Genomic DNA, 11,538 nt, shown 5'->3' with positions numbered 1-11,538 from the left:
GACTCTAACTCACAGAGATCTGCCTGCCTCTGCTTCCCGAGTGCTGGGATTAAAGGCGTGCACCACCACTGCCCGGCTTCCCATTCTCTTTTTTAAAGAAAGCAAAGTAGTTAATAAAAAGGACATGTGCCTGCTTCATTCTATTACTGAGCCAATTCACTTTCTTTGCGAGCAGTTACAGTTAGAACGACTGTGGGGAGAGCAGATGTGCTGTAGACCTAATGTCTCTTCTGTTACTTCCTGTTTAGTATCAACAAACCTGGTACCATGAAGGAACAAATGCAGACCTAATGTCTCTTCTGTTACTTCCTGTTTAGTATCAACAAACCTGGTACCATGAAGGACCAAATAGCCTAAAGGTGGCCAGACTGTGGATTGCTAATTATTCACTCCCCAGGTAAGCAGAGGTCCAGGAGAAAGAAGTCTGTCATTTCACGGGTGAGGATAGACTGTGATGGTAGTGTTAATTGTGTGGGATTTAGAAGTAGAGAGTGGACAGACCCTTGTTGGTAGCTCCTTCAGTGATGATGTTTATGGATCACAGAGCAATGAAACGCTTGGAAGAGGCCCGTCTCCATAAGGAGATTCCTGAGACAACCAGAACCTCCCAGATGCAAGAGCTGCACAAATCTCTCCGGGTAAGAAAGGTGCTCTTTGCTGTCGTCCAGTCTCTTACCTTACTAGAGATTGTTTGGGCCCCATCCACAGCTTGTGGTGACAAGGACATTCTGTGCTTTGTGCTCACGGAGACCAGTGCTTCTGCTCTTGGCTGCTCCCTTCTAATAGATCAGAGCTGTGCTCTGCTTTTCTCTGTAGATTTTGTTTGTGTTTAGCTGACATAAAGCTAGAGAGGTACCTGGCAGTGGTGCTCACACCTTCCATCCCAGCACTCGGGAGGGAGAGGCAGTGGATCTCTGAGATTGAGTTCAGCCTGGTTTACAAAGTTCCAGGACAACCAAGGTTACCAAGGTTGGGGGGCGGGAGTGTGGCGGATAATGAAGCTATGATAAACAAGTGGCCTTCCAGATAAGCCTTGATTCTATTCTTTCCCTTCTTTCATCAACATTAGTGCCATCTAACAACAGGCACGCATAAAAAATCTGGAGGTGGGTTAAACTGAGAGGTTGTTACTTCTGCCTCCTCCTTGCTCCCATATCCCCAGTCTCCGTTTTTTCCCAAAAGTGGAAAAGCCAAAGAACTCTTTGATTAGCCTTTTAAGTGATCACCTTTTTTGTTGTTGCTGTTTTTTAGTCTTTGAATAATTTCTGCAGTCAGATTGGAGACGATCGGCCGATCTCCTACTGCCACTTCAGTCCCGATTCTAGAATGCTGGCCACAGCTTGTTGGTAAGTTTCACTTTACAGTAACATTCTCCTAGATCGTGCATGGATTCTGAAAGAAGAATGTCGTTGTCGCAGATATCTTTCCTCTGCCCTCTTCTGCTTCTCATGAGGCGGGTGTCATGGCTCTGCCCGCTTCTGCGCTTCCACAGATCTTCTGTGGGGTGTTGACTACTCCTGAAGGTCCCCAGAGATCCATGGCATGTAATGTCTATCCCGTTCTTCCTCTGCTGTTTTGGAGTAGTTCATAGGGGAATTTTATAAACCAAGTATATATTTTCACGTCTTAGTCCAGCTGTGGTCTCACTGAGGCAGGCAGTCCTTGGGAGCCTCGGTGCCTTTGTCTGTACTGTTGGTCCAGTAGCTAATACTTGTCATGCATTTGGTAAGAACTTGGTAAGTGTTAATTATTAGTCTTATCTTTGTACTTATTACCACATATACAGGACAGTTGGGGTGCTAGGGTGTTTGTCTGTGTGTTGTGTGTTCATGTGGGCATATGCACATGTGCAGTTGAATGTGTACATATGGAGACCAGAAGCCAGTATCGGATGTTTCTTCCTTTCCTTTCCCAATTGCTCTCCACTTTATTTTGAAATAGGGTCCCTTTTACTGAATTGGAATTATCACTTCCCTGAGACTGACCAGTCCATGAGCCCATCCCAGTGTTGGGGTTCTGGACATTATACGCTGAACTATGAGTGCTGGGAACCTAGACTCAGACGCTCGTGTTTGCATACCAAGCACTTTATTGAGTATGTGAGCCAATTCCTGAGTCCTGGTTTACATTATTTTTCCTTTTTTTCTGGATCATAGCTATCTGAGAAAGAAGAAACTTAACCCTAACTACAGTAGGCAGAAGTGAAGCTCTGGCTCAGGAGAAAGCCGAAAGCTAAAGTACTTGGTAGATGGCAAAATACTGCTCAGATTTCAGGTCCAATTTAATTTTTCTCCCTTCCCTTGCAAGTTGACCTGTACATTTGGAACAGCAGCTTGCATGCTGTGATAGTCTGAGGAGGGCACTGGTTCCCAGGAGCTGCTATAGCCCTCTTTTCAACAAGCCTGTGCTTTTCTGTTGGCCACTGTCGAATGTATAGGGGCAAGACAACACTGTCTTTCAGTGATACTATAACGTGCATTTCCTTCCCAGACCAACCCTAGCTGAGGTGCTTTCCTTTGTGTTTGGTAGGAGTGGGCTCTGCAAGCTCTGGTCTGTGCCTGACTGCAGCCTCCTTCACACTCTTCGAGGTGAGTTACTATCTCAGAAAACTGTTAAAGAACCCAGGTACAGTACACATCACTCTTCTGTGTGTATACACAAGGGTATGTACTCTGTGTACATATATAAGTGCCAGCAGAGACCGGATGACGGAGCCACCTGATGTGGGTTCTGGTGAGTTATTTCTCCAGCCTATGCATTGCATTTTGATTTGAGTGGATGTGTGTGGCTTTCTCTCCTCACAACACTAGAAAACAATGACTTCACATGCATGCAGTCTGTCCTCCTGTCCAGCCACATTGGCTTTTACCGCATCTAAATTAAAAAACACCAAGTTTTTTGTGTTTTGCTTTTTGATTTGCTTTTGAGAGTGGAATCTTACTGTTTCCCAGGCTGGCTTTCAATTCAGTATCTTCCTGCTTTGGCCTCCCAAGTACTGGAATTACAGATATAGTCCACTATGCCATTTTTTGCTCCCTGCCCCCCCCCAATTAAAAACAAAAATACAATTTTGAGTATTTGTTTAAAGCAGTTCCTCTCGGGCTGGAGAGATGATTCATCATCTAGAACATTCTTCACAGAGGCCCTGAACCCACAGCAGACGGCTTGCAACTGTCTGTGATTCTGGCTCCAAGAGATCCAGTGACCTCAGTAGGCACCCACTCGTGTGCACAAACTCACACATATACATAATTTTAAAACCTTTTTGTTTTGTTTTTTGAGACAGGGTTTCTTTGTAGCTTTTCAGCCTGTCCTGGAACACACTGTGTAGACCAGGCTGGCTTAGAACTGTTGGAGATCCTACTATCTCTGCCTCCCGAGTGCTGGGATTAAAGGTGTGCACCACCATCATTCAGCCTAAATCTTTTTTTTTTAATTTATTTATTTATTATGTATACAACATTCCTTCCATGTATGCTTGCACACCAGAAGAGGACACCAAATCTTATTATAGATGACTGTGAGCCACCATGTGGTTGCTGGGAATTGAACTCAGGTCCTCTCGAAGAGCAGTCAGTGCTCTTAACCTCTGAGCCATCTCTCCAGCCCTCAGCCTAAATCTTAAAAATAAAAAATAAATAGCTGGGCATGGTGGCACATACCTTCAATCTCAGCACTCAGGAGGCAGCAGTAGATGATCTTTGTAAATTCAAGGCCAGCCACGAGTGCACAGAGTCTTTTTTTAGTAGTTGACTATCACTTTAATACTGTTTGTTCACATTCCTTAGTGTAAGAACCCTCTAACTCTGCACTCCTATATCTCTTTAGGCCATAACACAAATGTAGGAGCAATTGTATTCCACCCTAAATCCACTGTCTCATTGGACCAAAAGGATGTCAACTTGGCCTCTTGTGCTGCTGATGGTTCTGTGAAGCTTTGGAGTCTGGACAGGTGATTATTACCATTCTGCAGTCCCCAGTGCCATCCCTAAAGGAGACAGGCAGTCGGCTAGCCCTTAGGTTTAAAATGGGACATTTAACCCCAGACCTGCTCCAGGAGTCCAGGAAACTCACTGAAAATAGAAGATGTCTTTTCATAGACTCTTTTTGTTCTCAGAAGGTGTGCTGGGATTTTCTTTCCTCGCTTGCTTTGGCCTTCAGTTTTTGCATTTAGCAAAGTAGTCACTGATTCCCAACTCCCGTTATTGTAAACAACCCAAGTTAACCTACATGGTATGTTAGCATTGGTGGAATGCAGTTTTGTAGGCTCCTGAATCTATGCACACAGCCACAAAGGAGAGGCAAGTGAGGTTTGTCTGGCAGTACAGGCCACTGGTGTCATCCTCTATCTGAGGTGTATTTTCCAACTACAGCATTTTCTTTTTCATGTGGACATGTGGGTGATTTTACTAGTCCTCTCAAAATTTTAGAAGCATACTGCGATCTGAAAGACATTTGAATGCTCATTTTTCTTTCCTAGAGAAAGCATGGCAAGGTTTCATTTCAGAATTTTCCAAAGCACTAATTAGCATCTGCAGACTTTGCCAGATAGGATCTCAGCAACTAGCATGGCAAGTTTTAATTGGCTTTTGTAGTATTTAGCAATGCTGTCTCCATAGGGCACTGTTTGGGTCTGTGTGTGCTCATTGGCAGCACTCCCTTCTAATTGCCCTCTTTGGGCTCATGTTTATTTCCTCTCTGGTGTTCTAGCCTCTCTGTTGTTTCTAGGTAGCAGAAATTAGTGGCCTCCTAGCTTAGGAGTTCTTTTTATTTGTATCTTTGAACAGACTAAGGGTTAGGTAAGATTATTTGGGACCCATTGAACCAAAACGATTTCAGTATTCATACCTCTACCAAAGTATTTTTTCGTTTTTGAATCTATGCACTACTTTGATGCAGTGAATCTGTTCTGCTCATTGCTCTGAAGAACGTTTGTTCTCTAATCCTCGGTAGAGAATTTATTGACACAATGAATTGAGATAGTGATCACTTTGCCCTGTGGTCACAGAACCTTAAGTAGCTTACATTCTTGTTCTCCCTAAAGTTGTAAGCATTAAAGGTGCAGTTGCAGGCAGCACAGAGCCTGTGCAGGTGCTGTCAGCCCTGTGCTGCAGTGCAGAGCACACGTGGTGACACCTGTGGACAAGCGACAGTGAGTGTATCTGCACAGCAGCAAATAAACTGACCGGGCCGTGCGTGGCTCCAAGGTGTCTAACCCTATATGTATTTTATGCCTTTCAGCGATGAGCCAGTGGCAGATATTGAAGGCCATACGGTGCGTGTGGCTCGGGTAATGTGGCATCCGTCAGGGCGTTTCCTGGGCACGACCTGGTAAGCCATACGTTAGTGTCCACTTTGTTCGAGCTGTTGGTTTTGATAATCCTTTTCAGTTATCTGCCAGGTAGATATTTAGAGCAAGGATCTTCAATTAAAACATTCTCAAACTTCAGTGTCAGAATCAGAAAAAATTCAAAAAATAGTCCGGGCAGAGTACATTTACTTTAAATCTCACTGAGTGTTCAGCACATTATAGTGAAACTCAGCAGGCTAAAGCAAGAGTGTCACAGCCTTGGGGCCAGACTGGGCTACATAGCAAGACTTAAGAAAATAAATAAATAAAGCAGAGTTGGGCAGTGGTAGCTCACGCCTTTTATCCCAGCACTCAGGAGGCAGAGACAGGTAGATCTCTGTGAGTTTGAGGCCAGCTTTATCTACTGAACAAATTCAGGACAGCCAGGGCTACACAGAAACCCTATCTTGAAGCACTAATAAAGAAGATTTCTCTGTGCCAACATGTTGACTTCTTTTTCTGGTTCTGTAAGTTTAGTGAGGCTTAGTTCTATTAAAAATAGTTTTCTTTGAGGTTTAAGTAACATACAATAGAATGGATTGTTTTATTATACAAGTCAACCTTGACAAGTGTATACCGCTTATAATCCACACCGTCACCGCCCCTTCCAAAGTAGCCTCTGACTTGATCTGTTCATTCTGCCTGTTTATACCCATCTGTGCTGTTAAGCTCAGCTCTGTGTCTGTGCCAGTTTATGCATTCTCCTCTTGGTGGACACATGGGTGTTGTTCTAGATTATGGCTAGTTGAGATAAAGCTATTATACTTTTTTTTTCTTTTAATGAATGTTTGTGTGCCTTGTGTGCCTCGTGCCCACAGAGGCCAGAAAGGGCCATTGGATCCGCTACAATGAGAGTTATACAAGGTCAGGAACTTTTGCTGGGTGCTGGGAATCAGACCTTGTCCTCTGGGAGAGTAACCCATGCTCTTAACCACTGAACCATTTCTTCATCCCTAGCTATAAATATCTTTATTGAAGCTTTTTATGTTTTTTTTTTTCTGCTTTCTCTTGGGTAAATACTTAGGAGTACAAATGCTAGTTCATAGAGTGGATTTATATTTAGCTTTATAAAAATACTCAGGCAAGGGCTAGAGAGATGGCTCAGCGGTTAAAGCATTGACAGCTCTTCCAGAGATCAACTCCCAACAACCACATAATGGCTCATAGTCATTTATGATGGGATTTGATGCCCTCCTCTGGCATGTAGGTGTACCTGCAGATAGAACACCATATATATAAGATAAATAAATATTTTTTAAAAAAATTCAGGCAAGCTGGGTTCAGTGCCATATGCTTTTACAGTCCCAAGTCTCAGCAGGAGGGCCTCAAGTTTGAGTCCAGCATGGACTTCATAGTAGGGCACGCTCCCCAGAGTAAACGACGGGCTGAATTCTGGCTGCTCTGTTCTGTAGCTCTGTCAAGCTTCCTGTCTCAGCCACTGTAGCTGGCACCTTACGTTAGTGACAGCTGCAGGCTTTTGCCATGTGCATGCCTTCTTTGGTGTAGGGTCCACTCTTTGCTTTGCCCTTCTTGAGGTTATTTTTTCTCTATTTGTACCACCATGTAGAAATCACTGAAGATTTCTATTAAAATTGCTGTAGCACCCTTGTGAACCCTACTCATGAATATTTGGGTCTATTTTGTATCTGCTCTATTTGTCTATCTAGATTTTTTTATACCAACATCCAGTTGAGACTAGTAAATAATACAAATGCTTGCTTGGTGGATGAAAGGGTATAACAATGGAATTGGGGGGGACGGACAGTTCAGTCTTTCCTGGGCTGTTTCTCAAGAATTTTGTTTTTTGTTTGTGCTGGTGACTGAACCCAGGGCCCTGCACATATCAGGCAAGCCCTACCCTCCTACTCTTGAGCCCCTAACCCTAAACCAGGGAGTTCTTTTTTGTTTTGGTTTGATTTTCAAGACAGGATTTCTCTGGCTTTGGGGCCTGTCCGGAACTCAGAGATCTGCCTGCCTCTGCCTCCCAAGTGCTAGGATTAAAGGTGTGCACCACCACTGCCCAGCTAGGGAGTTCTTTTTTAAAAATAGCCACTAAAGCAAAGTATAGAATGTTCTTGTTCTCCCGGTTGTCATTTAAGAAATATAGGCTTGAATGGTGAGGCATTGTTTATGCCGGAAAGGAATTTCTTGTTAATATGATTGAATGAACACTTTGAGGAACATGAGCTAAGCTACAGTTTTTATAGTACCTTGAATATAGACAAAGTATTGGTTTGCTCCTTGATTATTGGTATAATTTCCTTGATTTATTTTTAAGTTATGACCGTTCATGGCGCTTGTGGGATTTAGAAGCTCAAGAGGAGATCCTGCATCAGGAAGGCCACAGCATGGGTGTGTATGACATTGCCTTCCATCAAGATGGCTCTTTGGCTGGCACTGGGTAAGACTTCCTCCACAAAGCAAGGGGGTGGGCAGGTCAGTAGTCTCACCTCTTAGGCATCCCTGCTTCCCTATGGAACTGGATTTTGAGTATTCACATATATGTTGTTTCTTCAGGGGACTGGATGCATTTGGTCGAGTTTGGGACCTGCGCACAGGACGGTGCATTATGTTCCTAGAAGGCCACCTTAAAGAAATCTATGGAATAAATTTCTCCCCCAATGGGTAAAGCACATTCAGTGAATGGGAAGGGTTCTGGTCAGATAGTACTCTTTGTTTCTAACTATGATACTTCTGATCCACAGCTACCACATTGCAACTGGCAGCGGTGACAACACCTGCAAAGTATGGGATCTTCGACAGCGGCGTTGTGTCTACACCATCCCTGCCCATCAGAATTTAGTGACTGGTGTCAAGTTTGAGCGTAAGCTTTGCTCTTGTCTCAGCTTTAACACCAGACACTTCGCGGGAATATATGCCCAGGCATTGGACTTAGACATGGAACCTCTATTAAAGAAGGAAATTTTAGTTACCTCCCTCTGCCAACCTATAGACAAAACTGTGGCAAATCTTAATTACGTCCCTCTGCCATTCCTATAGACAAAACTGTGGCAAATCTTGCTTCTTGAGGCAAAGACTTCTGTGAAGGCTCTGTTTCATTTTGTCCTCCATGGACAGGCAGGCAGTAAATGCCTGGTGTCCACCAGAGAAGGATCATATAGCCTTCATACCATTATTGGGTATTCTCAGTCTCCTTATGACTGTCCCTTACCTTGGAGGCCCCCTAGAAATGTAGAATTTATGTGTTAGGTTTATCTGAATGCAGACATAACCTTTCTTTCAAATTAGTTTTGGCGGATCTTTGTGCTTTTGTGTTTTTAAGATCTTTTTGAATGCTTAAATCTCTCGTGCTTGCTCTATTTCTTCCACAGCAATCCACGGAGACTTCCTGCTCACGGGTGCCTATGATAACACAGCCAAGATCTGGACCCATCCAGGCTGGTCCCCGTTGAAGACTTTGGCTGGTCATGAGGGCAAAGTAATGGGCCTCGACATTTCTTCTGATGGGCAACTCATAGCCACTTGCTCGTATGACAGGACCTTCAAACTCTGGATGGCAGAGTAGGCAGACAATGGAAGGGCGCGGGCCTTGTCCTCTCACAGAGGAAAGAATTGTGCTGTGTTCTATCATGTTTTCTGCCAAATACCATGGGTATCAGCCCCACTCTGAGTAGGCCAGCCTCTAGGTGATGGCAAATCCTTCATGATTAGAAAGCAATCCTCGTCTCAGGTTCTGCCATGAACTTTGTAGACATTGTTTCGACTTCATAGATTTTGGATGCCCTCCCATCTCTGTCAGTGCTCAGGACTGCGACTATTCTTTCATTTTTAAAATTTTTTTATTTGGCATTTTGACAGGTCTGTCTCTCTAGCCCTGACTGTCCTGAAACTTGGTGTATATGTCAGGAGGCTTCACATTGTAAGTGACCCTCCCGCCTCTGCCTTCCGAGTGGTGGCATTACTGAGATGTGCTGCCCAGCTGACAGCTGGGTTTGTACTGCTTGAAACATGACTCTCTGTAACATGGTTTGTGCTCCCTACTGATGCGACCCAACAGGAAGATAGCCGAGCAGGGCCTGCGGGCAAGTTCCTCTCTCGCCCCTGAGAATGGGGTGTCGAGCAGTGAACTGCAGCAAGGATGGTTTGCTCTCTTCCCGTGGAGCTCCCCGAGGATGCTGACTGCATCCGCGACTCTGAACTGTGGCTGAAAACCTCTTCCATTTTGCTTTGAGGTTTGGCCTCCTAAGGCTATTGTATCCATATTCAAAGGAATTTTTAGAAAACAAACATGATGTCCGTGGTACAGCTCCTTCCTGTTGACTGTTTAAAGGGTGTACTTTATGTATTAAAGGGTTCTTCATGTCACAGTAAATGGGGGGGAAATCGCTAGTCTATGTTTGGGCACTCCAAATATAAACTTTTTTTTTTATTATACACTTGCTGAGAGTAAAATCCTACCATAAAAATATCTTTGAAAGGATTATTTTCTAGTTCATCGTTGTATGAATCTTAACCCCGAAGAGGTCCTCTTTTTTAGTTTTGAGATCTAGTGTAGTTTCAGGTATGAATTGTCCAATTTCTACCATCTTCACAGATTTTTATAGTGGATTTTTTTAAGGGGGAAAGGTGTAGGTCTTTTTGACAGGGTCTTGCTCTGTAGGTCAGATTGGCCTCAGACTTCGTGCTCTTGCCTCTGCATCTCAGGGTCTGAATTGCAGAGATGAAATCGTTGGCCTGGGGAGCACTACCTTGAGCTCTGTCTGGGCTCCACAGTAAAGTTACATGGATTGCGCTGTCGTTCCCTCCCCCCCCCCCCCCCCCCCCAGTATTCAGTACTGCGCTCTGTCAGCTTCCTGTTCGGTCCTGCTCCTCTGCAGGTTATGGATATGTGAGAGATGCCAGACATGTTTTGAGGTCTTTGTTTTTTAAGTTTTGTTAAGTTTTTTACTATGTGTAGCCCTGGCCAACCTGGAACTTGGTGTATTAATTAGGCCAGGCTAGGCTCAAACTCAGTGATCCACCTGCATCTGTCTCCCAAGTGCAAGGATTAAAGAGGCATGCCCACTATGCCCGGCTAAACATAATCTGATTCCAATTACAGCTAAAGGTGTTTTCTTTATAACTAAGCATCTCGGTCTACCTTCATTTGGCGCTTACCCTTAACCTCTTGTTTTCCCTTGATAGCGACCATGAAGACCTTTTCTTCATTTCCCTGTAGGGTTGACAGAGTGAAGAGACTGCTGTGCCACCCCGAGATTTGGTCCTCTGGGTTAAACCTGACTAGGACAACAAGTTTTGGTTGTTCAGGAGAGCATTTGAGCTGAAAATGCACTATGTAAGCCTTAGGCAGAGCAAGTATCTGGAGCAGCAGCCATTGCTTCAACAGGTGGTGACAGGAGGCAGAGGCAGGTGGATCTCTGTGAGTTCGAGGCCAGCGTGAGTTCCAATCCAGCACAGCCAGTCTACACAGAGAAAGCCTGATCTAAATAAAGGATTGCTGAGATATATTCCCTTTTTATGGGCAAAACAGACTACAGTGACCTGCAAACTTATCCAGCTACTAAGTGGTGGAAGCATTTGAGACCGTGTGAAGTGATTTCCTAGTTATGTGGAGAATGTTGGCCATACAACAAGACCAGGACTGCACGTGTGGCGGCTGGTGGGGAGCCAGCACTTTCCCCTTTCTTCCTCACACATGCTGCTGACAAGTCACTCTGACTGAAGAATCCTGTCGTGTAGAACAGGCAGCCGCAGGTCCATGTCCCTAACCTCAGCACACCCAAAGATGCTCCCATGTTTCCAGATGTCCTGTACGTGGGTGAGACTGCTAGTTAGGGTTTGATTCAGGGATGTCCCCAGCACTGCTGTGTGCCATTAAACCTTCAGGACCTGCCTGTTGCAAACAGGCCACCAGTGAGGAGTCATTGAAAGCGATTAGCCCAGCTCCTGTTCCCAGCTGCCCTCTGCCTTCTGGTATTCTGTAGCAGGCATCAACAAACTCCCTCTGAAACCATGAAGCCAAATCAACCTCCCTTCAAGTTGTTTCTAATACTGTCACAGGGACATAAACATGACTAATACTACCCCAAGGTTAGAACTAATAAGTGCAACGTAGGAGTGAACATCCTAAACATATTGTCCATTCTAACAAACTTACTAGTTTCAACGTAGGAGTGAACACCCTAAACACATTGTCCATTCTAACAAACTTACTAGTTTCAACGTAG

At 44.4% G+C, this 11,538-nt stretch overlaps 1 protein-coding gene across 1 annotated transcript in view; it reads left to right on the top strand.

The window, feature by feature from the left end:
- The window catches only part of Prpf4 (pre-mRNA processing factor 4), a 17,555-nt gene extending 7,764 nt beyond the window's left edge, over positions 1-9,791 (top strand). Inside the window, exons 5-14 of the mRNA XM_013348235.2 lie at positions 318-397; positions 545-638; positions 1,252-1,346; positions 2,530-2,588; positions 3,829-3,952; positions 5,242-5,331; positions 7,629-7,751; positions 7,868-7,975; positions 8,056-8,174; positions 8,683-9,791. Coding sequence (XP_013203689.1) covers positions 318-397; positions 545-638; positions 1,252-1,346; positions 2,530-2,588; positions 3,829-3,952; positions 5,242-5,331; positions 7,629-7,751; positions 7,868-7,975; positions 8,056-8,174; positions 8,683-8,876 — 1,086 coding nt within the window. The 3' untranslated portion in view covers positions 8,877-9,791. The remainder of the gene's footprint in view (positions 1-317; positions 398-544; positions 639-1,251; positions 1,347-2,529; positions 2,589-3,828; positions 3,953-5,241; positions 5,332-7,628; positions 7,752-7,867; positions 7,976-8,055; positions 8,175-8,682) is intronic.
- The last annotated feature ends 1,747 nt before the right edge of the window (positions 9,792-11,538 follow it).

This window comes from Microtus ochrogaster, chromosome 10 (assembly GCF_000317375.1).
Source record: "Microtus ochrogaster isolate Prairie Vole_2 chromosome 10, MicOch1.0, whole genome shotgun sequence".
Taxonomy (NCBI): Eukaryota; Metazoa; Chordata; class Mammalia; order Rodentia; family Cricetidae; genus Microtus; species Microtus ochrogaster.
This window is presented reverse-complemented; position numbering and strand designations above follow the sequence as displayed.